This window comes from Halictus rubicundus, chromosome 6, assembly GCF_050948215.1.
Source record: "Halictus rubicundus isolate RS-2024b chromosome 6, iyHalRubi1_principal, whole genome shotgun sequence".
Classification (NCBI taxonomy): domain Eukaryota; kingdom Metazoa; phylum Arthropoda; class Insecta; order Hymenoptera; family Halictidae; genus Halictus; species Halictus rubicundus.
In genome coordinates, this window is record NC_135154.1 from 8,880,369 (window position 1) to 8,908,309 (window position 27,941).

The following is a 27,941-nucleotide window of genomic DNA, read 5'->3' on the forward strand; positions in this document are numbered from 1 at the left end:
ACTGGTAGTTAATGTGTTAATAATTTAATGCGTATCAAGTCTTCTCATGTTGGTAATAATATTAATAATAACAACAATTATATCCGGATCCTTTTGCACCGCGTATCTTTTGTATTCGATACGCATCGAGTCGTTTAATAATGATAATGATGTTAATAACGGCGGCAACGTTATTCGAATTTCTTTGCGCATTATGCCTTTTGCATTTGATGCTCAGTGATCATGATAATCATGTTAATAAAGGCAACAATGTTATTGTTTGGGCGTCTCTTCGCTTTGCACCTCTTGGCTACTTTCATGCTTTTGATGATAATATTCATGACGGCAATAATTGTTAACAAGCACGACCCCGTGGAAACTGGTTTCACTAATTTTATTAATTTAAAAACACGTTGATATTTCACTTCTTACTGTATTTGTAATCTACTATTAGTTCCGCGTCAATCCAATAAAAATTCTAAAATCTTCGCGAACAAAAGAATGCGTATTTCAATTTGTAGAATTTGTACTCGTTTATGAAATATTAACTAAAAAAATAATAACTGCCATTGTTCTACGTGTGTAGCCATTTTTCCTTGAGAACCTTATCCCCTAGTAACGTTAAAAAACTAAGAAACAAGTTTCTTATACTAAGAAACAAATTGGTAATGGCGATTCATTAAAGACCAAAAATTTGGAAATAAACCAAAGGTCCAAATATAAATAATGCGCAAAGAATAATATTTTAACAATCGGGAAGATACATTTCTCCAGACGTGAAACGCATTAAGTCCGCAAAAAGGGCGCCATAGCACCCACGGTCTGGATAATTTAGGTCTCCCACAAAGAACCAGAAGAAAAAGAATGGCGCGAAAGTGGGGAATTATGAAAGTGTTCTAGAGTTCGCGAGGTTCAACGCCGCGCGATACGTCAGTCTCGTGTTACGCGAGAAAGATGATAATAAAGTTTGATTAGGCGAAATAAAAGCAGTGTGTGTGTACGCGCGCGCAAAGGTGCAGCGCTCGGTCGTGTTCAGCCAGTGGTCGTGCCCCTCGTGAGCATGTTCGAGCGGATAAAAACCGGTGGAAATTAGTATTTCAGAATTTCGTTGCCAGCGGAGAGAGAATCCCGTCTACCGTTCCCAATAACCGCGTTTCTAGCCTCTAACGATCATGCTGGAACGTGCCCCGAATAGAAACACATAGTGTTTATATCAAGTTTCTTGCTGCTATCTAAATCCGCTCCGAATACGCCCGAGATTCAAATTTCGCGCGTCATCGTGCGAAGGCAATTTCATGCAAAGCCTTCATGAAAAAGATTCTACCGCTTCTACTGCTCGGGTAAAATTTCATCCACGCAAATATGCAATCTACAATGCAAAAATAAAGTCATCGTTTCGTTGATATCGATTATGCTTCAAAAATGCAGGTTTTCATCCTACCTCGCGGCTCACTAATTAACTCTTTCGACGATTTCAACGTACAGTTTCAATTCTAATGAGCAATTAAAACTCTGCAGTTTTTTATTCGGATTATTGTTCAACGTTAAATTTGTTTTTCGTTTTCCGAACATATTGCTGGACCAGCATTATTAACCTAGATGTTTTATTAACACTGAACGAGAAATACGTTTTTCGACGGTCAGAGAAGCGACTAATCTTTGGACATTAGTTTAACCGTTACAACAATTCGGAAACTGTCTTACTATGTTAAGGCAATTGGCGAGGACAATTGCCATTTCTTACAGACGTTTCTCGTAACAAGAAACGGTACGAACTTTCCCTTCTAACCGATACTTCTTCTCTCCAACAAAAGTAGTAAATACTGGGTGGAGCAGTTAAATGGAAACCCCTAAGCTCTGTGACTATATATATGGTGGTACGAAAAAAACTCCCCACGAGAAATTTATCTCATTTTAAAGGGCACCTGCCATGGGCCTTTAAAGTCATCGATAGACTGCGGATTTTGTGCTTTTACGACGAAAATGGCAAAATGGCAAATTCGAAGAATTTAAGAATTGATTTGGAAAGTTTCCATTTTGCATAGATATCATGTCTCTATTATTATTAGACTGCGGATCTTTATGCAAAATAAAAATTTTCTACCTGAATTGCAACAGACTGAAGTGAAATAGCAATTTATTTCTTTCTTAATATGATTAATAGGTTGAAAATAATGTAACAGCATTTTTAAATTTTTCTAATGTTTTTACTATTTTAAAATACGCCTACCCATTTTTGTCATAAACGCATAAAATCCGCAGTCTAATTATTATACGCGAAAGAAACTGCAGTGCAAGTGGTTAGCAGGTTCAGAATGATCAACCGTAACTTTACAATCGACAAATGTATTTCAATAAAAATATTAAGAGCTAAACTAAACCATTTCGGATAAAAAAAAATACCCACTTGCCGAACAAAGGCTCGCAGTGTCCGGGAAAAAATTCGGAAAAATCAGTTTGCCAGTTGGCACCGATCCCCTAAGTCGCCGATTGTACAAAGCGACTCTAGCATAAGCGCTCGCGTGGCTTTCAGTGATTTGTCTCCGGCGTGGACGCGCCTCAAGGCAAATCCATGCGTAACGAAACGCTGTCAGGTACAGAGACCGAGCCACACCGACAACCATAATTTTCCTGTTTGCGTCCGACAAACGTGCAGTCGATAGAATCATTCCTATCCTCGGCCAATGAGATTGACGCATTCACGACACCTCGATATCCGTCATTACGCCTCGTCATCCCCCGTCCCGCCTTGCATCGGTTGCATCGGTTGCATCGGTTGCATCGGCTTCACCTTCCTCCTATCGAATGTGCATCCTGCAATTATTACTTGGCCCCATTCCCCCCTACCTCCCCCCTCCCCGCCACCGTCCCTTCTTTATTCCCTCGGCACCAAACTCGTTTCGCGTCAACAGGATTAATGAATAAGGATTTATTCAGTATTTTATCGCGAGTATCTCTGAATAACGGCCGCGACACCACGATCACCGTTTCCAGCGTTTCAGTGACGACACCGAGCAAGAATTCCTGCCGGTGTCTCTCGCACAATTTGCCGTTCTTTGTTGTCGACTAACATTTCTCTTATCGAACCGTGCCGCGAAGCCGACGAGCAAATTACAGTGTTTACTCTATATATGTCACAAATGCCTAGCCGATTAAAGTCACAGAACTATCCCCACTCTAGAGCTTCGCTGTACTTTCCTATGTTTCGGCGCGGATCAAGTATCTCCTGTTCGATATATGTCCCTGGCTAGACCCGTGATTTGGACATATATCGAGTCAAAACACTGTAATTTCCACTTTTCGCGAGATGTCCAACGTCAGTCAAGAAAGGTGACGTAACTTTTTGAAGAGTGCCAATTTGGCCGGAAAACGCGACACGTCGGCGTATCTTTATTTTCTTCCGGATAGTTTATCAACGCGGTATGCATTAATCTGTGTTGTGAAAAGTTTTACGTTGTGGTACCGACAGTATGGCGGGGGCCGCAATGGACTCTGCGTTTACCGAGCAAGGGTTAAAACTAGGGTGCAGGCAAAGTTCGAACTTTGGAACAGCTCGAACTAGTTCGAAGACGAACTTATTGTTTAGAGCAGCTCGAACTTCCGAAACGGTTCGAAATTAATAAAGGAGATCGAATTTCAAAACGTGAATAATATACACACATGAAAAGCTAGTTGAGCACCAAAGATAACAAGACCTTCCGAATTTTTGTGCAGCACTGTACGTTGGCTTATATGCAAATAAAGTTACTTGTGATAACGTAAAACACGTAGAGAAGGTACCTAATTTGTGGTTGCAATAAACACTCAAAAATTAATTTATGATGCTTTAAAGAAGGCTTGCTCTATCTGACCGTACATAAGCCATTATAACTCCTTTACGTGTAGCTTCTTTCGACCTAGAAAAATATATTCAGTGACTTTAGTGGTTTAACAAAATTGCCCTGCAGTTTAAGACAGATTGGTCGAACCCATTAGTTACAATTAGTTCCCAAATGTTCATTGTCGACGGCTTACATTAGGTTCGCTCCATCAGGCTTTACGCTAGTGTGTATAAATTCTGTAGGCATTGCTCTTTGTGACCAAGAAAAATATATTTAGTTACTCCAATAGTGTAATAAAATACCCCAAAATTTGAAGAAGGTTGGTGTACCCCATGACTCACCATAAATTTCCCATTGTCGACGGTTTACACCAAGCTTGCCCCATCCGGCTGCTGATATTCGTTATAACTTGTTAATGTAAAACTCTTTCCGACCAAGAAAAATATACTTACTTGCTCCAGTAGTGTACTAAAATACCCCAAAATTTGAAGAAGGTTAGTGTACCCCATGACACACCATAAATTCCGCATTGTCGACGGTTTACACCAACCTTGCCCCATCGGGCTGCTGATGATTGTTCTAACTTCTTAACGTAGAACTCTTTCCGACCAAGAAAAATATATTTAGTTGCTCCAATAGTGTACTAAAATACCCCAAAATTTGAAGAAGGTTAGTGTACCCCATGACTCACCATAAATTCCGCATTGTCGACGGTTTACACCAACCTTGCCCCATCGGGCTGCTGATAATTGTTCTAACTTCTTAACGTAGAACTCTTTCCGACCAAGAAAAATATATTTAGTTGCTCCAATAGTGTACTAAAATATCCCCAAAGTTTGGAAAAGGTTGGTGTACCCCATGACTCACCATAAATTCCCCATTGTCGACGGTTTACACCAAGCTTGCCCCATCGGGCTGCAGATATTCGTCATAACTTGTTAATGTAAAACTCTTTCCGACCAAGAAAAATATATACAGTTGTTCCAATAGCGTACTAAAATGTTCCCAAAATTTGAAAAAGATCAGTCGATCCCACGAGTTGCAATAAATTCCGAAAATTCATTGTCGACGGTGTAGATCAGGCTCGCCCCCCTAATTTCCCATCGGATCCCGGGGCCAACTGCCGCCGGTTGCTTCGAGGCGAATCGGTCGTGTGTCACACGTTCGAGGATCGGCGGTGGTGCGAGGGGGGAGAGGAAGAAGTTCATTTTCAAGTAGTTAACCGCTCCCTTTATCATCCTCCCACCGTTCGCGACCCTCCCCGGTCCGGACTCTCGGCGATAAGGCTCGCCACGCTATACTACACCGTGGAGAGAGACACCAAGATCCCTCGGACCACCGAGGCACAGGAGAGTGCCTCCTTCGCCCTCGCCACCTTCGCCTAACCGTCAATCTCCTCTCCCTCGCGAACAACGAGATTTCAGATTAATTGCTTCGACGTTAGTTGCAACTTAATGAGATGGTTGCGGCCCGGGAGACAGACGGGCGGTCTCGCCGAGTGCCGCGACAGGCGTTACCATTCCCGATGACCCACTCGGAGATCATTCGACAAGGAATCATCGACTGAACAAGACGAAAACGGACGCTGGAACTACAGACCGCGGCCGAAATTACTCATTTCTTTCCCTAAACAAGGTCAGATGAGGTTCTAACAGGTCCAACAAATTCTCTTTTTTGCATTTATTACAAGCACAAAATGTCACATTTTTTAATTTCTTGAACAAAACGGGATAAGATTATATTAAAGAGAGAACCTGCTAGCGTAATAGATCCAAAACTGTAGCATTTCATGCTCCGCAAAATTGTGTAATCGTGTTCGAGAAAAATGTTATTCTAGCTCGTTTAGTATGATTAAGAGAATTCAACGCACCAAGAGTTTTTAATGTTGAAAATTTAAAACATCGTTGGAGTTGTTAAGCTATATTAGACGGAAAATTCGACGGTTCGGTGGAACACACGCCATTGTAGTCGGAGACGGTTCAGGGGCGTCCGTTAATGAACCAAGACAGCCAGGGTCAGGCGAAGGAACAAAGCGAAGGATTTTAGGATGAACAACGGCGGCCAAAGCACTTTCTTACCTCGTTCCCTCGAACACAAAGGACATAATATAAACGGGATATTTCGATTTATATCTGCTCCTCCGTTTCCTATTTATTGCCTTTGAAAGCTTCTCCGAGACTCTGCCGGGTATACCTGCCACCTTTACGAGACCCAAACGCTATGCTGCAGACCGAAGCAGACCGATTCTCGTAACAATATTTTCTGTTATAACGTTAAATAATACGTCGGTGACAAAAACGATTTGCTAAATGCACCGAAAACGACTGAATACACTATCGAGAGCGGACACTTATCGTCCACGGCGCAGCTTCTTCCAATTTTAGGCACTAAAAAGTGAGTAGCTGAGGAACGGTGGGAAACAACAATCAAAGATCCTACATCAAATTTTCAGATTTTGTAAAAAGAAGGCTCGAAATTTTTAAAAACTCGGGAAAGTTTGAAGCTGTGCAAAAATTTAGTGTATGCGATGCTAATGAAACCGCGAGTTCTATTTCTGTTCTATTCTACAGAAAAGAGTATAACAGTTAAGTGCCAAAAATAAATCCCAGAGATTCTCACAAAATCAGTGTAATTTAATTAATCAAACCGAAACTAGAAATTTAAAATTTATTATAGGGTGTGCTGTCTTAACCTTTCTGAATTCTAAAGGTCCTAATAGAAATTCTAAACCTAGTCAAAAATCACTGACTGACGTGGCAGTTAAGAGTTAAGAATTTTCATTTTGTACAGAGATCGGCGATAAGGGAACAATTTTGTTTCCGGGGGATGGAAATACCCGCGTTTTGTATTTCGACCGCGCAGCGCCGCATTCCGGAAACCACGGCGCGACGGGGAAAATGGAAGAAAATGTAAGAAAGCGTAAATAGAAGAAAAGCCGTCGAGGAAAGAGGGCGTCGGTCACCAAGAGACACCGTCATCCCGTGTTCGTCGGCCACGATCGTCGTCACCGTCATCTGTGCGTTCCTCCGAGAGGACGCGTAGCGCGATGCCAAGAATCTAAATGCGTATTCTAAATCGCCGCGTGTCGTCGGCCTTGACCCTCAGAAAACGGAAGACACGCGACGCAACGCCGGGAAGTTCTTCGCTTCTGCGACCGTGTTCCTCTTCCTGCGGCTTAATCGGACACTCGCGCCGAAAAACAATCGTTTCGCGAATATTCCCACCCCTTTCTTCTCAGTCCTTCGCCCCCCCCCCCCCGGCAAACCCACCGTTTCCTCGCGTGGATCAACGCGATTTCCGTACTTCGCATACTTTTGTCTTCTCGCTAAAAATACGCCGGCCGGCTTCTCTGCACTGTCAATAGTCACGCTAGACGAACGGTTCAAAGTTAAACTTTCGATGTTGCAACCATCTCCGATTAACCTCTTGCTTGGGAATTTTATTTCACGGTGATTAGAACCTCTTCGACATTCCAGCGAGTCGTAAAACTGCCATATAAAAGATCTCAGAAGTTTTTGAAAATTGATTTTAAAATTCGGAAAAAATTCACTGGTGTGCGTGTCATCGCACGCAGAACGGGAGAAATGCAGGATGATTCGTTAAACCGTGCTCACCCTGTAACTACCCTTGTGGGAGGGGTAGCGACTTGAAACTTGCCACAGAGGGCTTTCGAGTGCCCTGTCGAATGGTGTGATAAAAGATCAATTTGGCACATTTTGCTTATTAACCTTTTCTTTAAGTTTTTTGTGAAAAATTTTGTTCTACACCCTCTAGTTTCCAAGATATCAAGAAACGCATTTTTCATCCCCAACACTGAGGGTTGTTTTCATCCCTGTGATACGATACAGAGGAACATGTGTCGAATATTTATTTAAGGACCCTCTTCCACACGAGTTCGATCAAAATTGGCAATATGTTCTTTCGTGAACGTCAATTCTTTTCGTTTCTGACGGAATCTTCCAGCTAACCGAGGAATACGTATCAACACTTGTCACAGTTGGTCGTCGACTAATAACCCGCTGTCCGATGCACTTTTTCTTTGATCCGTTCATCGAACAGTAGGTGTGTACGGGGGGGGTGGATGGCCGAGGGGGTGGGAATCGAGCCGCGGATTATTTGCATGCAGCCCGGTGTCGATCATTTACGCTTACGCCCGAGACGGCGACGCGGCGCGTCGCGTCGAGTAAATGAAACGCGAGTATACGTCGATGCTCTCTTTTTGTTGCCCGGGGGCCTCCGGCGTAACTGTTCTCTGCCATCGATTCAAAGAGTGCTCCCGACGAGCTCGACGGTACGCGCGTGTGTTTCAGGAATAATTTGACGCGTTATCAACTTTTCATCGCGTTCGAACGCTTTTGTCGAGTGTCTGGCACGAAGCGGAATAAAAGTCGAATTGCTTAGGGATTATCGACTGCGCTTCCGTCTACGAGCACGGTAAACGGATGCTCCGGGAAACACCGTCGACCAAAGGATCCAGGAAGTTACCACTTAAGAGGATATCGCCTTTTGTCGACTCGCCTCTGGGCCGTGTTTTCGGATTTCCTTTCCCAGAAACTGAGCCGTTGGATCGGACTGAAATTTTACAGATTTGTTTACGAACGTTTCACCTGTGTTCGTGAATTTTTGTACGGCCTTGTCGTCGTACAGTGATTGTTTGGCGAGCAAGTGGATCGTTACTTTCAGACCATTCGTGCGATGTCTCGCGGATACACTGCGGATTTTATCCATTTATAATGCAAATAAACTACAAGTTCAAAGGGACAACGCGATTGTACCAGCAGACCCCGGTGAAAAAGTTCGTGCAAGATTGAAACATTTTTTAAGTAGCTAGAAAAACGCGTTCGAAGTTTCCGGACTTACGCGTCATCAGCGACGCTGAGTTCTTCAAACCTCCACGAGGTTCGCAACTTTGCAATTTAATCTCTTTGAAGATACATCCTCGACAAAACAACGGCCAACATTACAACTACTTGCATAAGTTAACAATCCTGCGAAAGAATCAATTTTCAAATGAATGTCTAGCTTACACCAAATTCTTCTAATTTTTATCCTTATGAAATATTCTCACATTTATGAAGTATTAATTTTTTTAATTACAGCAGCACTGTGAACAACATTATCCGTCAGGTGGTCGGAAAATATATATTTTTAGTGTGCCTCTAATCACTGTCGATTCAAAAACTGTAGACCAACCCTGTACTACCCTAGAAATTAAACAATCCTGTTTTCATTTCTGGCAAAAACGATCAAATTCGAAACAGTAAACATATTCAATTTTTCAATATCCCGCTGCGGATTTGTTATAATTAGACTGCGGAACTGCATTTATGGCTTCCGAAAATTTTCAGGAAATACTATAATATAAAATTCCACAGAATTTGGTACGATTTTTACTTATTTCAGATCTACAAAGGCCACTGCCACTGAAAATTAGATTTTATTTGTTTCCGATTTCCTAAAATTTGCCTGCAAAAATTGAAAATTGCATAAACATCCACAGTCTAATTATAATGATCAAAAGAGGGAGCGTTTAGCTGCTGTTTCTTGCGAATGACGCAGACCATTTTTATTTCGCACAGAGACCGGCGGTCTGGTGACGTGCAACGGGACGATGTTTGATCCTAAATTTGCCATTGAAAATCGCTTCTGTTTGCGTCCCCGCGGCCGTTGCCACGCCACAGAAAATTCCGTCCGGTCAAAGCGCAGGAACAACTGTATGTACAATGTAGCAAACGATGTAGCCGGCTTATTAAACGTCGATTCCCTTTGATCGGACCATTGACAGGCGGCGATCGGCGCCAGTATGTAGTTGGTTCGACCACGTTCGATGACATCGTTGTAAAGCAAACAGGAGACAGTGTCGATGGGAAAAGGAGACGTAACCGTAGGTCGATGGTCGTGCCGGGGTCGGATCAATCCGGGCAAACAGGAAACGCGGCTTGCGTCACGGTCACCGCCGCGATTCATACTACTTCGGTCATGTATATTCGACTTTAAACGCATCAACGCTTTCGTCGCCGTTCCACGACCTACGGCAACACGCGTTTCCTCGACGCGCGCCTAACCGAGGTGGGATTCGACGATCGCTCGAACGGACGCGTTTTGTGGGTGTCACGGCTGCCTCAACCAATAGGCGAATTAGGCACGTGCTTAGGGAGAAGGGGGAGACCCGTAGAAATTTTCTGAATTTTAAAATCCCTAAAGAGATCAACGAGATACACACCCAAAAATGTAATTCCTTGAAAAGGACGATTCCTGGGTTCGTTTGAAGCAACTATTTCCTTTGCGAAAATGTTCTCCGCGGCTTCGTTAACGAGTTATCAAAACGCGGACCAATCACAGGGCGCTTACGGCGGATGGATCTCGGCTCGACCAATGACAATGCCGCGGCTCGACGACAGGTGACCGCTGGAATCTGTCCGCTGTAGCCGCGCCTTGATAACTCCTTAGCAAATGTAAACATTGACAATGATTCTTCTTTGACCCCTTACCGTACTAAAACGGCATGTTACTGGAAAATGTCATGGAAGAGAAAAGAATAAAATTTGATTTCTTCAAAAAAGAAAGACGTAACATTCATATTTGTTAGGCTTTCTGACTCATTATGCGGGGCGTTAAGTTCCACCAAATTATGAGCAACAGAAATGTTTTAATCGCTGCACCCGTGAAATAAATCGTAGTACGGTTTAACAGACAGCGCAATGTTATTAACACTAGGTTTACAGGCCCCCTTCAAAAAGACAGATTCTAATATTCTTAATTTACAATTATTAAGATTCTGAGGATACATGCATGAGGAATTATTCACAAATTTATTTCTTTGAGTATATATTATTAAAAGAAAAATGGCCAAAAATTTGGGCAGCACATTCCTGTTATTTTTCGAAAGTAACGTGAAATATATGAATACCAACAGATTGACAAATCTTCCAGTATCCCCGAGCGAGCTTTTTCCCATGAAAAGTCCGGCTGACGCGAAGCGAATGGCGTCGCGGTGCCGGGCGTTGTGTAGATCATCTAAATACGTGTCTTTGTACCAATTATATTAAATCACCGACGCGTGCACACGGTTTCGCAAGATCATGCTCCCTCTCGGAGAGCAGAGCAGAGCCGAAGGAGGACGGTTCGCTCGCGAGGAGCATAAAAGCTCTCGGCAGGCGACCGCGGCCGACTGTCTCCGAGCGTCATTAAAGTGGCATTATTTACACCGGCCGCTATTGTCAGCTGTCCAAACATCTTGGAACCTGGTAACGGGCGCGTATCTTATCTAACGCGTTGCGTAAAAATGAAAACGTTACTCAGCGGCGATCACAATGGAATTACGATCGCCGCGCGTCCCGCGGCCGTGCTAAACGAGCTGTCCGATTGCGCGATTAATTAAACGGCACCGTTCGGGGTGGCGGGTTCGAGCTGTCCGCGAGACGAGAGAATTACTCGTCGATCGGGGGTTACAACGACGGCGAAGGTACGGGCGGGAGAGAGAGAGGTCAGGGGGAGATAGCGAGCAAGAGCATTATCAGAGAAGCGAGAGGCAATGATAACCGAGTGTACGGATAGGGATTCGAAACAGTTGTAACATTGGTTTCGGTTTCGGGAACAGAAATAAACTTTGTACGTATCGTTTGCAAGAAACGGTACACAGAAATTTATTTCTCCCGTTAATGATTTCAATTTCCGCTGATAACTGTTTTCTCTCGGTTTTGGTACTATAATTTGGACTACTGTTGCTCAAAATTAAATTTCGAGCACGTTGGATTTTAGAATGCAAATTTTATACAGATTGCGCGACGGGTTACCGCTTTCGACGCACAATCTCGGACTTTTCCCATTTCCGGTCCCGTTTCGTGCAACGAGCGAGGCACTACCGTACTTGTAATGCGAAGAGTGGGGGTAACGGGTAGCGGGGCATGGATGGGGAGAATGGCGGTCGCTTAAATATTGATTTAAAGTAGAAATATTTGTTTAACACGTTGAGTGCCACGTCACCCATATGTGGGTGACGGAATTATTTGTCCAGGTTTTAAAATGAATTTTTCACGTTGACATATTCATTGTACCAAATTTGATTAGGATCTGTAACATGCAAGAAAGTTGGAGGACTACTCGGTATCATACATTTAATTTTGTTCAATTTTTATTTCATTAAATAACTTACTTTGATTTTATGGAATTTTTGGGGTTTCTACTTTGGCGATCAAAGTGTTAAAGATACATTTCACGAGCTTAAATTCTTCATTTATTCGTACAAAGGAAAAGAGCTTGTCGGTGCGATAACGGACATTCTGCGGGCAACGGTGGTCTAAGAAGTAAGGGACAGATGTCCCAAAAATGTTGAATTGTAAAAACGCTTCGAACGTGTTACTAACCAACGCGAAATTTATTGTTCTCCAAGCGAAAACCGAACGGAGCTCGTTTTTCTTGGCCGTTCGGAGATGATTGAGTGGGGGCCGTGCACATGTGCGGCGAACGGTACGCAGTGAGCCGTAAACAAGTGAAATTGAAATCTCGGGACGTGTCATTTTGTAATAACAATAATGCCGGTGACCATCGTCGCCCGGTGACCGCGATTACCCTATTCTCCCCCCTGCGAGTGTCTCCGTGGGTTCTTCTCGCGGAGAGAAAAATACACGTGTAACGAGTAGAGACCGGTGGACGTCGGTCTCGCCCGCACGAATCATGTTCCGCGTAGGACTAATGTCCTGAGTACATTTTACGTACTGGTACCTGCTGGAGGACGTGACTGGTAAAAGCCAGGAGGAAGGCGGAAAGGAAGAAAGAAAACGAGCACGCAGCCAGGCAGGCAGGCAGGCAGGCAGGCGAACCGGGCAGGCGGACGGGTAGCCGCCGAGCAGGCAACCAGGCAGCTAGCCAGGCAAGCAAGCAACCAAGCAACCAAGCAACCAAGCAGGCAAGCAAGCGGGCAGGCAGGCAGGCAGGCGAGAGGGCGGCCGGTCCGGGACGAGAAGAGAAAGAAAGAGGGAACGTGGGATAAAGAAAGCAACAAGAAGGGACCTCGCTTCTTTGTGCTCAAGAAGAAAACCGGTCGGCCAATCTTAGCGCCGTATTGTGAAATTTTGTCCAATCAACATCGCGGCTCTTCCTTTTTCGCATTTCTCCGAACATGATTTAATTATTTACTTACGTCCCTCGCCTTTCCCGTGTGTATTACATTATCACGGGAGCGGTGGCCTCGCTCGATCTCCTCGAAACTAGAAACCGAACGGACGCTGTTTCGCGGTTTTCAAAACGATTCAACCCTTTCCCACCCCGGGAAATCGAATGATCAATGAACGAAACCACTATAATGTGTATAAGACAGTACGCTGAGAACTCTTGTAACTCGGTACTCCGATGCCAAGAATTGCGGCAATACTTATTACTAGGCTGCAGATGCAGAGTAAAAGTTGCATTAATTGCAAATTGAAAACGATTCAACCCTTTCGCTGCCCGGGAAATCGAAAACAGAATGATCAATGAACGGAACCACTGTAATGTGCATAAGACAGTAGGCTCAGAACTCTTGTAACTCGGTACTCTGATGCCAAGAATTTCGGCGATACTACCAGGCTGCAGATGCAAAATAAAAGTTGCATTAATTGCAAATCGTAGGAGTCTGGCAAGACAAAGATCGGCGGTCTAATTGTCTTTGTCAGAAGGAGGAGAGGAGGCCAAAGAAAGAATAGAAGAAGTGGTAGGGTTAAGCTGAGGTGAATTAAGTAGGAGGGGGTATTATTAGATATTAGCATAGATATTAACCATAGGTATTATTAACCTCTTGCACTCGAAGCTAAGGAAGCTAAGAAGCTTTGGAGTTAAAAACTCCGAAACAAAACACTTCTTCCGACCTAGAATACTTTCCTTCTATAAATGTTTTTTTTTTCATGTTATACACGCGAAAATGGTGCAGTTTACTCGCGCAATACTGAAATGTTTAGGAATCTACTAAATACAAACAAATTTAATAATGTAAGAAATATTTTGAATAATGATACAGCAATTTTTAGTGGCGCCTTATTCAAGTGCTGAGGGTTAACATCAAGAAATAGGGAACGAGATATGGAAGAATAAGCGACGCGAACAATGTAAACCAAGTCCCGTTTGTGTAAACCACTGCGTTTGAGTATGCCACCAGTTAAACTCGAAAACGAGTGTCTTGCGTTGGGCACCTTCGGGCGTTGTACACAAAGTCAAAGGGTTAATAAAAATCGAGGACTCTGCGACATGCCGCAAACGAAATTGAAGGATAAATTACACACGTCCCCGAGACTTTTCTATCACTTTCCATTGTTGCGGACTCGGTGTTACGTGCTGCGCGGGCTACCATTTTAATTATCGAACGGTCGCGCTCCGAAACTGTCAGCTTTTAAAATGCTTGCGGGCTGGAACTCTGCTGGAACTGCAAACCGTTCGTTTAAGAAACGCTGCGAACGCGTTTGATCGCTCTCACGGGTAACAGGAATCGAAACCGACCGCCGACTTCGTTCGAATAATCTGTTTCCTAATTTCGTTGTTTTATTACAAAGGTAGAAGAGGTTTTCCAATTTTGGAGCACGTTTTTAAAGGAACTTAGCAATTGTTTTTTACCGGGGACGACGAGTTAATTCGTCGGCCATGCTCGCTGTCGGCTTTCGGAATCCCTTAACCCCTTGACGTACAAAGACGTCTCTGTTTTATGCCATTGCACACAATAACGTAAAATATTGTTTAAGGATTAATTCAATTCAATCAATAACATTGAAAGGAAATGTCAGGAACTGCTTTGAATTCGTGCGAAAATGTACAGTCGCATTTACACATACTTAAATAACAAATGTACCTTCGGACACGCCGAGTTTCATTACATTCGTTATGTCAAAAGGTTAACGTTCTTCTTAGGTCAGTGAATAATGCGGTTTATTTGACTTTTCGTTGTGTCATAATATCCATACTGGTATGGAACTATATTCTATTCCTCTGGATTGTGGCATTAATTTTCGTGTGGCAGGTTTATTTGTTTTTGTGCTTAAGCAAAATCACGGTTTGCGGCGCTTCAATAAAATAACGCTGCTTGCCCATGCATATTTATGTACAAACAAGATACCGCGTTGAACGAACTTACTAACATTATACTCTCTGAATACATCTCGACTATGAATAATTAAAGCTGCGTAGCTTTCGTAACTTCGCGATTTGCAGAAAATCGGTTCGAAGGTTGCCGGAGAGGCATAAAGGACGAAAAAATCTTTTTGAAAAAAAAAGAATCAATTTTTTTTCGCTCTCCAAGATGAAAGAGCCCTTGAAGGGAAGAAGCATGAGTCGCAAGAAAACGCGAGTGTTCATAGACGACTCGGCTCTCGGTGAAACCTCGCAACTTTCGAGCGTTCTTCGGCCGGAGCGAACGCTTCGTCCGCCTCTGTTCGCCACGATGTTTCGTCTGGCAAAATCGAGGACCGGTTTTTATAACCTTTGGAATATACACTCGATCTTGCCTCGCCTCGCCTCGCTCCGCCTCGCCTCGCCTCGCCTCGCGTCGCCACCGTGCTCGTCGGCTCGCCGGCCAAATTTGTTAAATATTCCCGTATTACATTAACGTCGCGGATCAACGCCTAGAATGAATTGTCGTGAAATTCCGGATTCTCCCGAGAGAGGTCCCGGACAAGTTCGCAATAACTCGAAAATCATCGCGGCAGGATACGCCGCGAAATTGTTCCGGCCGTGGTCTTTCAAAAAAAAAAAAAAGAAAGAGAAAGAGAGAGAAAAAAGGCAAATTTATTCTGGCGTGATGTAATGGGATATCTTTGAACAAGCGTCGGCGTGGTTACCTAACTAACGAAAGAAATAAAGAAAACGGCGGGTGCAATTTTATCGCGATCTCGAGTCTAGGAAGATCATTTTATTGCGACCGCTAATCCTCTAACGCTCGGCCAAGCGATTATCGTCGGTGGTAATCATTACGAGAAATTATTAACGGTCGAAGGCGCGAAGGACGATGTCCGATATGATTTCGCAACGCGAACCGATCCAGGCTGCTTTCCGAACCCGCTATTCGCATCTTAAATAACGTTCCAACCTTCTTCTGTAAAATACTACCGTAATCGCATTTTCTCAATCAAGAGGCTCTCCTTTCACCCTTAAATGAACCTGCGAAATGCAATTAAAAATTAACGAAAATTCGTTCAAAATGACCGTACAAACCTCAGTTAGGTTAAGTATTTTAATTTTTCTCGGAATTACCAAAGACCACGGAGAGTTAGATTTCTATAGCTATTTGAAAAGAATCTTGGTTAGGTCTGGCTTTGACCTTCCGTGTATCTAAAAATTCGAATAGCTTCATTACCGATCATTTACCTAAAATATGAAGGAGATAAAGTAACTCTGCTAATTGCTGACTAGTGTAAATATGTGGTTATCGTGTATACACCGCTGTACGTATGCCTGCGACGAATGCGCCTTTCCACGGCAATATGGAGTAACTATTTAGGATGCGTGTATGTAGTATGAACCACGGTGCACGAAGTATTAAATCGTCCTCGTTGAATGTAAGTAATTATTTACTCCAATATATTGTATTTCTTATATTCCCATCCCAATCCAGTCATATCACCCTGTAAAGACAACAATTGGTTCAAGATCGTAACTCGTGATGACAAGAAAGAGAATAATATAAAGTATACGGAGAGGTGTGTATGTCGTGTTTTAGGTTAGGAAACGAACTCTGTGCAATGGCAACAAATTCTTGCAAATATCTCAGAAACGCAGCTCGTCCGAGGGTAACATGTATAGGAAAAAGTAGTTCAGAAAGACGACCTTAATAACATATTTCAAGGTCATTAAAATCCCTGGATTAGGTTATGTTGTAGGTTAGGAAACGGACTCTGTGCAATGGCAACAGTTTCTTGCAAATATCTCAGAAACGCAGCTCGTCCGAGGGTAACACGTATAGGAAAAAGTTGTACAGGAAGACGACCTTAATAACATATTTCAAGGTCATTGAAATCGGTGAGGAATCCTCTATTGCAAATAATTACCAATCTTTTAAATAGCTGCCGGTAAGTAATGTGTACACAAATGGTTGAAAGTAGAAAAGATTTATTTTAGTCAAAGATCCCTAGCTAGGAGCAACAACCAGGAAGAAAATGTGAGCTATTAGCAAATGTATCATCCTGTTTTTCAAATTACAATGTATAGAAGCTGAAGCAACCGGTTGGGTCTTGTTTGTCGAAAAACCTGATTTCATTGTTTACCAAACACCTGATCAAACATAATTCAGCGACGCTGTATGGTTCGTGCACGATATACAGTATAAAATATGAGGTACGAGAAAATGTAATGTTGTAAAGCAGTTTGGACGCACAGAGTGCGCGGAAGAACGGGGATGCATCGGCGTCGTCGCCGGCCGACAATTATTTCAGGAAACTGCGATCGTTTCACGGTTGAAAAACTCCCTAAATCGATCGGAATAAGCATCAGAGATTTGTAATACGCAAGATGTACGACGCTCGTCTGGCCATAACGTGAAATATTTCGAGCGTACGTTCGACAGCACAGCCTCGAAGCGACGGCAGTTTCCTTCGAATAAAGGAGCAGAGTATTTATCGTCTATTATTGCCGATACAGTTGGAAACGGTGCTTTAAGTTCGTCGCATTCTGTTGCAAACAGCCCTCCCAACGAATCAACGGAATCTCCGTTCCACGACTCTAACGAGTGTTCAAACATTAATTAATTTGAAATATTAATCCGCCGAGAAAGCGTTTGCAAAGTTCAGGATCGAAATCTTCAAGGAAAAGCACTCGGTCTTGGGGAATATTTTCCTCGAGCAGAGTAGCAAATGAAAAGAAATAAAATTAGGTAGATTTGAATCCCTGCGTGCCGGTGTTATGCAAGAACACGCCAACGCAACAATGCTACCCGATAATAGATGTCCGTAAAGGGTGGCTGCAAACACATGGAGAGTTTTATTTCTGCGAGGGACTATTCTGAACCGCGAGTTGCCGGTTTTAGAAATTTTCGTTCGAAAATATTCGACGTGTGTTCCTCCCTTTGATTGCATTGCACGAGAAAAACAATTGTCGAAATTGGAATTCACTCTCGGACAACGGACCATTTTTAACAACTATATAATTTTTACGTAACTTTATTAATCAATTTTTTAAAATATATTTCAAGGCAATTCTTCGAAACACGTTAGTCTTTCTATTGTTCCTAATGCAGTTCAGTTGAAAGCTGAATAATCGTTCTTCCTTACTGGATATCTTCAGTTGTATATTTTGCGTTTTGCAATCATGTACGTATTTAACACTCTAAACGATCGAGATGATTATTGCCGTAATGATGAGAAGTGCGTTTTACGATCATTTGTTGAATGTCATCAAATGCTCCAAAAACAAAGAGTACGGGCACAAAGGAAAACCGCGAAAAGGAGATCACGTGACCCGTCGTTCAGTACATAGTGGAGTACACTACAGCGAGCATTTGTTATCAATAAAATTTAAATGCCAGACCGATCGTATAATTAAACCATTTCTTTCGTTTAGTTTTTATGCTTCTCGTTCAACATTGTCTATAATATTTAAATTTACTACGAGAATAAGATAACTTCATTTTTATATTATTATTGCATTGTCGTTTTTCCTTTTTTTTTTTGTCCTAAAACATCGCGTCAAGCGCATTTCAATGTATTATAACCAACACACGGCTACAATGAACGAGATTCCGTAATTATGTTCGTTCTAGTATGCTTCATTACATACATTACGAACAGCAAGTGTAATTTCACCCTTCAGCCTTGAATTATGCCATTTTTTACTCGCCTTTCTAATCTGGACACTTCAACCCCGGCTAAATATATGTCTAAGTATAGTATAAACATTTTGTACAATTATTGGAGCGTGAACGCTTGAAACGGTACTTTTGAGTAAACTGAATTATATTTATGACATAAAACTGTTCTTGATGTTCAAAAGACTTGTGGACGTTGTAGCGTATCTTTTAAACGAATATTTATCCTTATGTCAGACACAGGGTTAAAGATTTGGTCGAAAATCTTCGAATTGTCTGCACCTAAACAATAAAAGTCTGTCTACAGAGTAAAATATCGACTTGCCAGATTAAAACGAATGTCCGATGTATTAATCAAGGTGCTCTATTTTAAAGATCTCTAAAGCTCTATTTTGAAAATCTGTCACTAAGATCAATAATTATGTTACATTAAAAATACTCAATTAAACAACGATCCCGAAAGAAATGAGTGTGTTGCGTTACTGAGAGTAATTCCTGAGTACACAATTAACATTCTTGTTGATGCTGAAATTAAGAAATCCTCGACTATGAATCATAGACTTTCTAAAACCATTAACCCTCGTCCTTCAGGGTGAAAACACCCATTTTCTATTTCTATATTTTGCGGAATGTCAGATTTCTTTCTATTTACGTTACAAAACCGATTTATTTAGCCCTAGATCTACAAATCTAGATCTAAACCTAGATCTACGTCGTTATTTATAATTCTGATGCATGGTAACTGCTATCGTCACAATGACAGTATCTTTTTCCATATTTTCTAAGCGGATACATTGTATTCAATAGATTATTGTAACCACAAAGGCTATGATCACTAGAACTACCGAACCAGTCAAAATGGCTGGTGGATGATTTTTTTCGCGATTAGTGAAACTATGAAAACGTTTTCACGAAAAATTTTTTAATATATCTCTTCTTTGGAGTACATGTTACCATGAAAATCGTATGAAACCTGAGCAAATTCAATCTTGCTGTTATTACAAAGGGATAAGTCTAAGTCACGTTTAGGGCTCGGTAGTTGTAGTGTTAAAATATTATTTTCTGAAAATACTCTGGGTGTAAAACTAACAAGAATATATTATTCCGCAACTCTTATCATAGCCCAAAGAAACAAACCAACGTATTCAATTCCTATGAATGCATTCTTATAACAAGTCCTAAAGAAAAAAATTTTGGAACCCGCAATTTGACGAGTCCCACAGTTTTACTGTTCAATTCTGAAATTCTGAAATGGAGCTGAATTTTTTGTGTCATCAGAAACACCATCTTAGGTTGCCTCGCACCTAGGTGGGCAAAGTGTTAAGGGTTAAAAGGTAGAACCGAGTCAATTGCCGTTCAAACCGCTCCAAAACATAGTGAGCTACTCGTTAAAAGACGACCGTCGCAAGGCTGCACGAGCATGAAGCCGCGAGGCGTCGCGTTGCAACGCAAAGCAGTCGTCTGGAAAGAATAGGAAACCCGAATTACCTGCGATTAGGCAGAACTCCACTGTGGCGGCTATGCGAACGCTCCGTGGTCACAGGTTTCGGTCATCCTGGTCTGTCAAGGTGCACAAAGAGAGGTATCCGTATTCAGAGTAGCATGCTCGTTCCCGGTAGGATCAAACTCGCATCCGTCGGAACGCGTCGCTCCCTTGGCACAGGCTAGGTGTTCCAGCTGCGACGAACACTATCTCATCACTGGTTTGCACACCGTGGGGACAGATCGAGTTCCTGTTTGCGACGGGCGAGCAACACCCCGTTGGTAAATTCGCAAAAACGGCCGGGCGAGATCAACGGAACGCGTGCACAGATCACCGCCGTCGTCGGCTGGCGACAAAGAAGCCCGTTCGAGTTCGACGAAGAATCGTGTTGCCGGGTCTCGATCGATAGATCCTCGATCGCAAGGACCTCCGCTGGCCAAGTAGGCTGGACCAAAGCGCGTAAACACTCGGCGTGTGCGACGCCCCTTCTCAGCCAAGATGGTGTTTTCGGGTTGCCGCGAGAAGCTACATTTTCGTTCGGTTCACCGGGGAAGGAATGTTTACGATTTTCCCGAAAGAATTCCGTTGCGGGGCTGCGACCAAACCGAGCAGCTGCGGTTCATTTCGGAGTTAAATAGTTTCCTCGAAATCGTTCGGACCGGTAGAGGGGGAGGGGGCTTAATCGCGGGCTCTGGTGCTGTAGCACAGATATATACGTACACACGGGGTCGAAACGCGACGAGAACGTTAGGACCAAGCGAAAATCACGCAGCGAGTTGAAACTGTTGAAAGGGAGGCGAACGCTTCGAGCATACTATTCCCTTTAATGCGGGCGCCGGCCGGCTTAAAGCTGCGGCCCCCGACCGACCAAACGAGTTTCTGCTCGTATCCAACCGGTGCATCCGAAAATCCCAGAAAACACTCGGCGATAAATCTCTCCCGATATATCACGTTTCACGAACTGGTACACACCCGTAGAACGTTTAATCCACTGGTACTCTCTTTTATCGATGGCCTCTGGGCGGGTACACTTCGATCATACACCACGCGCGGTACGTTATACACTGGACCGCCGTAATTTTCTTTTCTTTTCGATCGTTCCCGGAACGAGAAACCCTGCTCCGTTTCGTGACAACACGGATACGTTACGACTCAATCGATGGACAAGTTGTCCTGTCCGCTTCCGGTAAAAAGAAATCCCCCTGTAACGCGGAACATCGTAACATGTTCACCGTAGAACGGCTGAATTGCGACTGCGGCTGGCAGGATCCGATGTCGTCGCCCCCACTACCGCCGCTCCCCAACTCGCCAGCGGAACGCCCGAATCAGTTGCGCGTCTTCCCCCGTCCTGCGAGGCCACGCCCACCGGCGGTCGCTCCACGCCCCCTCTGGCCGCGCCCCTTTTTTTCGGACCTCGCGCGGAACACTCGAACGAAACGCACCGGGCCGACTCGCATACATTCCCGCGCTTTTTCAGCGGTTAGATCGTCGTACGAAATTAGAAATTATTTCGAAGAGAACGTGTTCTTGACGCGCAACTATAGAAGAAACTGTAGGCTCCTGTGGTCGAGAGTTTTCCGAGGTTCAGTCGATTTGCCAGCGACACGAATTCAGAAACGCGACGGTTGCGGTACATGATTTCGCGTGGAGAATGCAACAATGACGCGTTTCGCGAATTGGTTTCCTTTGTCGTCCGATGGACGAATGAAAGAATGCTCGGAGCAAATTGAAGCTCCTTCGTGTTTCGTATGAGACCGTAGCGAATTAATATTTGTTCTCATGACTTAGCAAGTTCTCTTTGTAACGCGTGTTTCAGATTTGGAGAAGTGCAGAGAGTTGGGAAGAATTGTGGTTTCGATTGTAGGAGAAATAAAATTTGGTGGCAAGGTGTATGGATGATGCGATTAGTTGGCTGCTTTGGGTACGCATGATCGTCGGTATGGCGTTTTCTGGCGGACCCTTGTGGCGGTTCGAGTGCCTCAATTTCTGTCTGCCCCGCGACCAACCCGAACTCCCTCCCGGAGAAGCAAGTGGTGCCATTTCATGCGGTTTTTGCTGACAGTGATGCGGTATATACCACCCGGTACGAGTCGGTCCTAGATGTCGCTCCGCCTCCCGACACCATCGCAGTCATCCACCCGATTCGCGCATGCGCGATCAACGGGTCCCTGTATAACGCCCGTTCGAATTACCCCTCCGCCATCTTTCCACCAGCTAGAATCGCTAGTATATAGACTTAACGTGACTTTCTCTCTCTCTCTCTCTCCCTCACTCTCTTTCTCTCTTTCTTTCTCTCTCCTCTTTCCTCGTCATCGTCGGCCCTCCTCGCTCCGCAGAACTCTCTCTTTCTTACATGCTGTCTTGGCCGGTTGTACCTTTCCGTGACTTCATCTCCCTTGCTCCTGTCGGCCGGTTCTTAGCCTCTCTCCCACTTGTTTGTTTCTCCTGGACCGACTATCGCCGCGGCTACCGTGGGAAATAACGCTGCTACCAGAGAAGCTACCAAAATGGCGGACCGACGCCACCTGCCGCCTATCGAGATCCAACATGCACACTTGTCTCTCCTCCTCGGATCGAGTCCGATGCTTTATTTAGATTGTAACGTGGCCCGGTCGTGCTGTCTGGTCGGCGTTTTACACCGATGACACTGCACTAATGCTAATCTGGTATTAAATCGGCAGCGAACCGATTTAGGTATCGAGAGTCTAAGTCACCGTTCGGTGGAAATGTTGCGCCATTTTTTACTGGACCGAGCACATAAATCACGCGTAATTGCAAACTATTTTATCGACACTACATTCGACATTATGCAAGACGCGAGATATGGCACACATTTATATACATGTTTCGTGTGTTGTTGTCTCTTCTAGCTACCGTTCGGCCCGTGATGTTCATTGTGCGAAAACATATTTTGTACGGTTTCTATAGCAGAAATACTAGTATATTAAATTATAGCAGGAGCGTGAAAACTGAGAAAAATCCATATACTTTTCAAGCAGAATTTATTTATTCATCACTATGTAGTAGGTTGCGAAAGAAACCTGCTTGCCACAGTGTTTGAGCTGTTTCTATTCATATCAATATTAGGTATATTATACGTAATACTACGACAAAGAAATCAAATTATTTTGTGTTAGCATCATTGATTTTGTCTAGATTTACGAAAATGTCTAGCGCCCCGTTTAAAAAATACAAAATAAGCTCCATTTTTACGAGAAAATGCAGATCTGCAGGAGCGCCAACAGTGACGTACGATGCCCACCTGGGGCCCTTACGTCTTTTTTGAAAATGTACAAATAGATCGTTGCACGTGATTAATCTGTTGACTCGTCCAAATCTATACAGTTACCAAATTCAATATTTATTAAATTACAATAGAAATTAAAGCTCAGACGCAGACTATAATTGGAATTACATTTCCAAGTGAATTCAGAAATGTAAACTGTCTTCTATAAAAGGAACACTTTTTGTCGAAGTAGGTCATAGTTTTTTATTTCGAAGTAAGTCATAGTTTGGAAACGCTTCTAATTATTAATAACTTGAAAACGAAGCATCTATTTCAATTTCGCGGTTCCCGATTATTGTCTTGTTTTGTTTTGTAAAATTATAGAGAAAAATAATCATATGTAGTCCAATATAACGTATACATGTAGATTACCTGAATCTATCTGCAATGGTACAAAAAAGGATAAGAAAAAATTAAAATGCCGAAACCCGGGATTGAACCAGGGACCTTTAGATCTTCAGTCTAACGCTCTCCCAACTGAGCTATTTCGGCCCGGGATATCCTTCGCGATTCTGATTCGAATTCACGGCGCCAAAAGTGTACCAAAATTCAAAATGTGCATCATAAATGTATCTAAATTCTGGAATTTTATTAAAAATCGTCTTATATGTACTTAAAACAATGTAGTATCTTTATATCAGTGTAAATAAAATTATTAAAACGCTCAAGTATTTCAAATGTTGGAACGATATCGATAATCGAAACCGTCGATACATATCGATAATTGTGAAAAGATACTTACTATGCTGATCATTTCCGACTGTTGTTATTTTAAAAATTGATTTATTTAAAGGGATCCTAATTCTTTAAACATCTAAACATTAATTTTTAATTTAAAAGAATATAAAAATGGAATTTTTGTAAGTTTAACTGGAAAAATGAATGAATGTCCTTCCTTGTAGATTTATAAAAATGTACATAAAAATATTATGAAAAATGAGACGTTGATTTTTCAATTTCTTTAAAATCTTTCAAATTATAAAACGGAGAAATGAAATGTCGCAAACTAGAACTATGTTTACGATGTCCTACTTGCGCAGTAGAAATTGGTTCTTGAAAAATGACAATGCTCATTTCCGTGACAGTACTATGTAGACAGTACCGTTATATAGGTTATGGCTATAAGAGTACAATCAAAGATTTCCTCTCTGGTACAATCTATCTAATTAGAAGAAACGGTACGTAATTTATTTTGTAAGTTATTAGTCGTATCTTTTCAAGTAAATTATAATATATCGATGTAATATACATACGTGAATTCATTCGTTTAGGAACTTCGTTTAGGTTTAGGTTATTATAATACTTATGTATTTTTCAAGCGAACTCGTCGCACTTGTCATTTGTTTATTGTATATATTTGTTTAGGTAGGCGCGAAAATATATTCCATTTTTTTAAGTAAAATTTCAAATAAATTCTCCTTTTTTAAAGTTAAATTTGTTCCAGTAGACAGAATAATGAGAAATGTACGATATATCATTATACAAAGGAAAAATAATATATTTCAATGTCATATCTCCTATATTTTAAACAAGCTGTTTACGCTGCTCCTATCAGTTATAACGTCATTACATAAAATGTTTTGTTACAGAAAGAGAAAATATGATGCATGCTATGCTAATGTTAAACGATGTGCCCACCTCAGTCGTTGCAGAAGGTTGCTGGGTAGAAAGAGACGTTTCACAACTTGGCAAAAAAGATGTAGTTGTAATTATACCAGGCAACCCTGGAATTCCAGAATTCTACACAGGATTCATAAACTCTATTAAATCAAGAGTGCCTACTGAAACACCTATTTGGTTGGTTGGACACTCAGGACATGTACAACCACCAGACAATTTGTTACGTACTATGCCAAGCGATTCAATTTGGTTTAAAAATTATAGTTTAATGGCACAGGTGGAGCATAAGGTACTTTCTTTTTAATGTATTCAGATTCCTGCTTACAAACTTTTGTTATACTCTTACATTAATTTACTTACAGAAACTTTTTATAAAAAAATATGTACCAGAAGATGTAAACATACATCTTGTTGCCCATTCGATAGGAGCTTGGATAGCACTGCAATTGCTAAAGGATGATTCTATATCCAAAAGAATCAAGAAATGTTATTTATTATTTCCAACTATTGAGAACATGTCTGCCAGTCCTAATGGACAATTTTTCAATAGAATTGTAAGTTCTTGTGGTATGATAATATTATGATACATATGGCGTAAAGCAAAAAAATAAAATGAGGTACCTTCTGTTTAGGTATGGCGTATTGCACCTCTCCTAATCTTTTTATGTTGGATTCTTTCATGTTTACCGTTGTGTTTACAACATTTTTTAATAAATTTGTTTGCACCTATTTATGGTGTTCCAAAAAAATACAGCAAAGCGGTGCACCAACTTGTAAACCCTCATTGTTTGAGGCGAGTGCTCAAACTAGCAAATGAAGAAATGCAAATGGTAAAGGAGAGAGATGATGATATACTTTCACAGCATACTGGTAAGTTATGGTTCTATTACGGGAATTGCGATGGCTGGACACCACTTACATATTACAAGAGTATGAAATCCAGACACCCTGACATGAACGCAGAACTCTGTAAACATGGTTATCTTCATAGTTTTATATTAAAATTTGATAAAGAAATGGGCTGTATTGTAGGAGATTTAATTAACGAAAATATATTATAAGATTTAATAGCGTATTAATATTAAATAACTGCTTAAATTATACAAATCTATTAATAATACTTTTAGATTGTAACTAATTTATCAAGCTTCTTTAACTCCACAAAGCTTCTCAATAACGTTTTCAGTGAGGAATATCTTTTGTAAAACATGAGACAAAGATTAAATATACATATGGTTATATGTATTAAAGACATTATCCATAGAGACAAAATTAAATATAGAAGATTACTCTGAAGTTGTATGTTATGACAGTCCACAACAGATCATTTGGCACGAGAGAACGTTATTGTCTTGTAGCTTTAGCGAGATAATTAGACATGTGTGAATTCTCCTTGAGTAAACATCACAGAAACATCACGGTAGAATAGTTGATATAGACAAGTTGTACTAAATTTCCTAATACAGTATTAGGAAAAACTTTGTGTAACTGTGAAAAAGATTTTTACCGTAACTGTGATAATTTTATTTCCATCAGTGGGGAGAACTCATACTAATGCAAGTAAAGGATTTTGAGAAAATCAAGTTTAAAGATCCAACGGTTTTACCTGCTGTAGTTTTAGTAGTATTGTACAGTATATACCATGCAATGCAGGGAGTAGAATTGGTTGGTCATGATCAGACGCGTCAGACGATTTCTATCTAGTAGCACGCGCATTCGCTGCATTTTAAAACTCGGTTTTTTGCAAAACGGGTCGTCAAACGAAAAAATTTTATTTCTTTTTTTCGACTTATTTTTACATTCGAGAAAATCGAGTGTGAAAATTCGGCTATTTCGCGGGTATTGAAAAGGAATCATCTGGCGTGTCTGATCACGACCTACTGCTTCTCCTTACAAATGTTAGGCACGCAAACTTGACGGATCTTCAAAGTCGATTTTCTCAAAAACAATGCCTCAAACAAAAAAATTTATTCACCCCCTCCACGGTTGCATCATCAGTACTGGGATAGCCTTACCTCTCTTATGCGTCATGATGAAGAAAATTGTAAATATATGCTAAATTGATTAGAAATAAATAAAAAAAATATGAAATTTTTCAAAACAAAATCCGCGTATATTCGAAACCACGTTGCTGGAGATCATGTGGTTCGAGGAAGCGCTGTAGTATCATAGTTCATGAAGTTATCAAAGTTTTAAATTGTGTCAACTATATAAAGTCAATACGATTGATGCAAACAATCATATACAGGAAGATTAGACAAGAATAGAACACACAAGCTTTAACTATAATAATAATAATAATTCCGTCATTTTCATAATTACATAGCTATTTAGCCTTACTGTCATATTACTGATGAGTCGAACCTGCGCCATAATTATATACTTTTTTACATACCAAATATTTCTTCTAAGTATTTCTTACATACTAAGTATTATACCTCCTTATAGGGCTTTATTTTATTTTGCCACTCTGTTCGCACAACATTGATGCTTCCCATACCGTCGTGTGTTGAATTGAATTCCACTATTGCATACCATTGTGCGACAGTAACAAATTGCGAGTATATTCATAAAGAAGAAAACGAATAAAATTAATTTGAAATATACAAGTTTTAGAATATCATACGAAGTAAATAGTAGTAACAGCAATAACTGCAATAACGAGGTAACAATACCAAATTGAAAACATAACAATATTCAGAACTGCAGCGATAACAAATCTTGAGCAATACGTAGTCCTAAGAATATATGGCGGCGATACCGTTTCAAGTGCGATGTGTATCTGCTCGATGCACGCTACACTTTCTATACTTCCGGTAAGGAATTTTTCGTGGACGAGCCGATGACGGCCGAAAAACCTCAAGGGCATGGGGAATTATCATATTTTAAATATGCGTTTCCTCTGTCGGTGACCTTGAATGACCTTCAGTAATTATAGTCATCGAATTCCTAATGAATTCCTAATTTATGAAGCTTCGTGTGTTGTCTTCAAGA

General features: G+C 41.6%; 2 protein-coding genes and 1 non-coding gene across 10 annotated transcripts in view; 1 reads left to right on the plus strand and 2 right to left on the minus strand.

Moving 5' to 3' along the window:
- Positions 1 to 20,246, minus strand: part of Wge (BAH domain and coiled-coil containing protein winged eye) — a 153,044-nt gene extending 132,798 nt beyond the window's left edge. For all 6 annotated transcript variants that reach the window (XM_076789790.1, XM_076789789.1, XM_076789788.1 and 3 more), the window contains exon 1: positions 20,047 to 20,246. The gene's annotated coding sequence lies outside the window, so the exon portion shown is untranslated. The remainder of the gene's footprint in view (positions 1 to 20,046) is intronic.
- Positions 16,273 to 27,679, plus strand: LOC143355192 (lipid droplet-associated hydrolase-like). Of its 3 annotated transcripts, none has more exons than XM_076789809.1 (4): positions 16,273 to 16,318; positions 24,917 to 25,236; positions 25,310 to 25,501; positions 25,580 to 27,679. In XM_076789809.1, the coding sequence occupies exons 2-4, from the start codon at positions 24,928 to 24,930 to the stop codon at positions 26,006 to 26,008; spliced, it is 930 nt and encodes a 309-aa protein (XP_076645924.1). In that variant the 5' UTR covers positions 16,273 to 16,318; positions 24,917 to 24,927; the 3' UTR covers positions 26,009 to 27,679. The 3 variants fall into 3 exon arrangements, with proteins under 3 accessions (XP_076645924.1, XP_076645922.1, XP_076645923.1); XM_076789807.1 differs by lacking the exon at positions 16,273 to 16,318 and adding an exon at positions 24,241 to 24,505 and having other exon boundaries at positions 25,580 to 27,678; XM_076789808.1 differs by lacking the exon at positions 16,273 to 16,318 and adding an exon at positions 24,418 to 24,532.
- Positions 23,747 to 23,819, minus strand: Trnaf-gaa (transfer RNA phenylalanine (anticodon GAA)). Its single transcript has one exon. It is a non-coding gene; the product is annotated as a tRNA-Phe (tRNA).
- Positions 27,680 to 27,941: the final 262 nt, after the last annotated feature.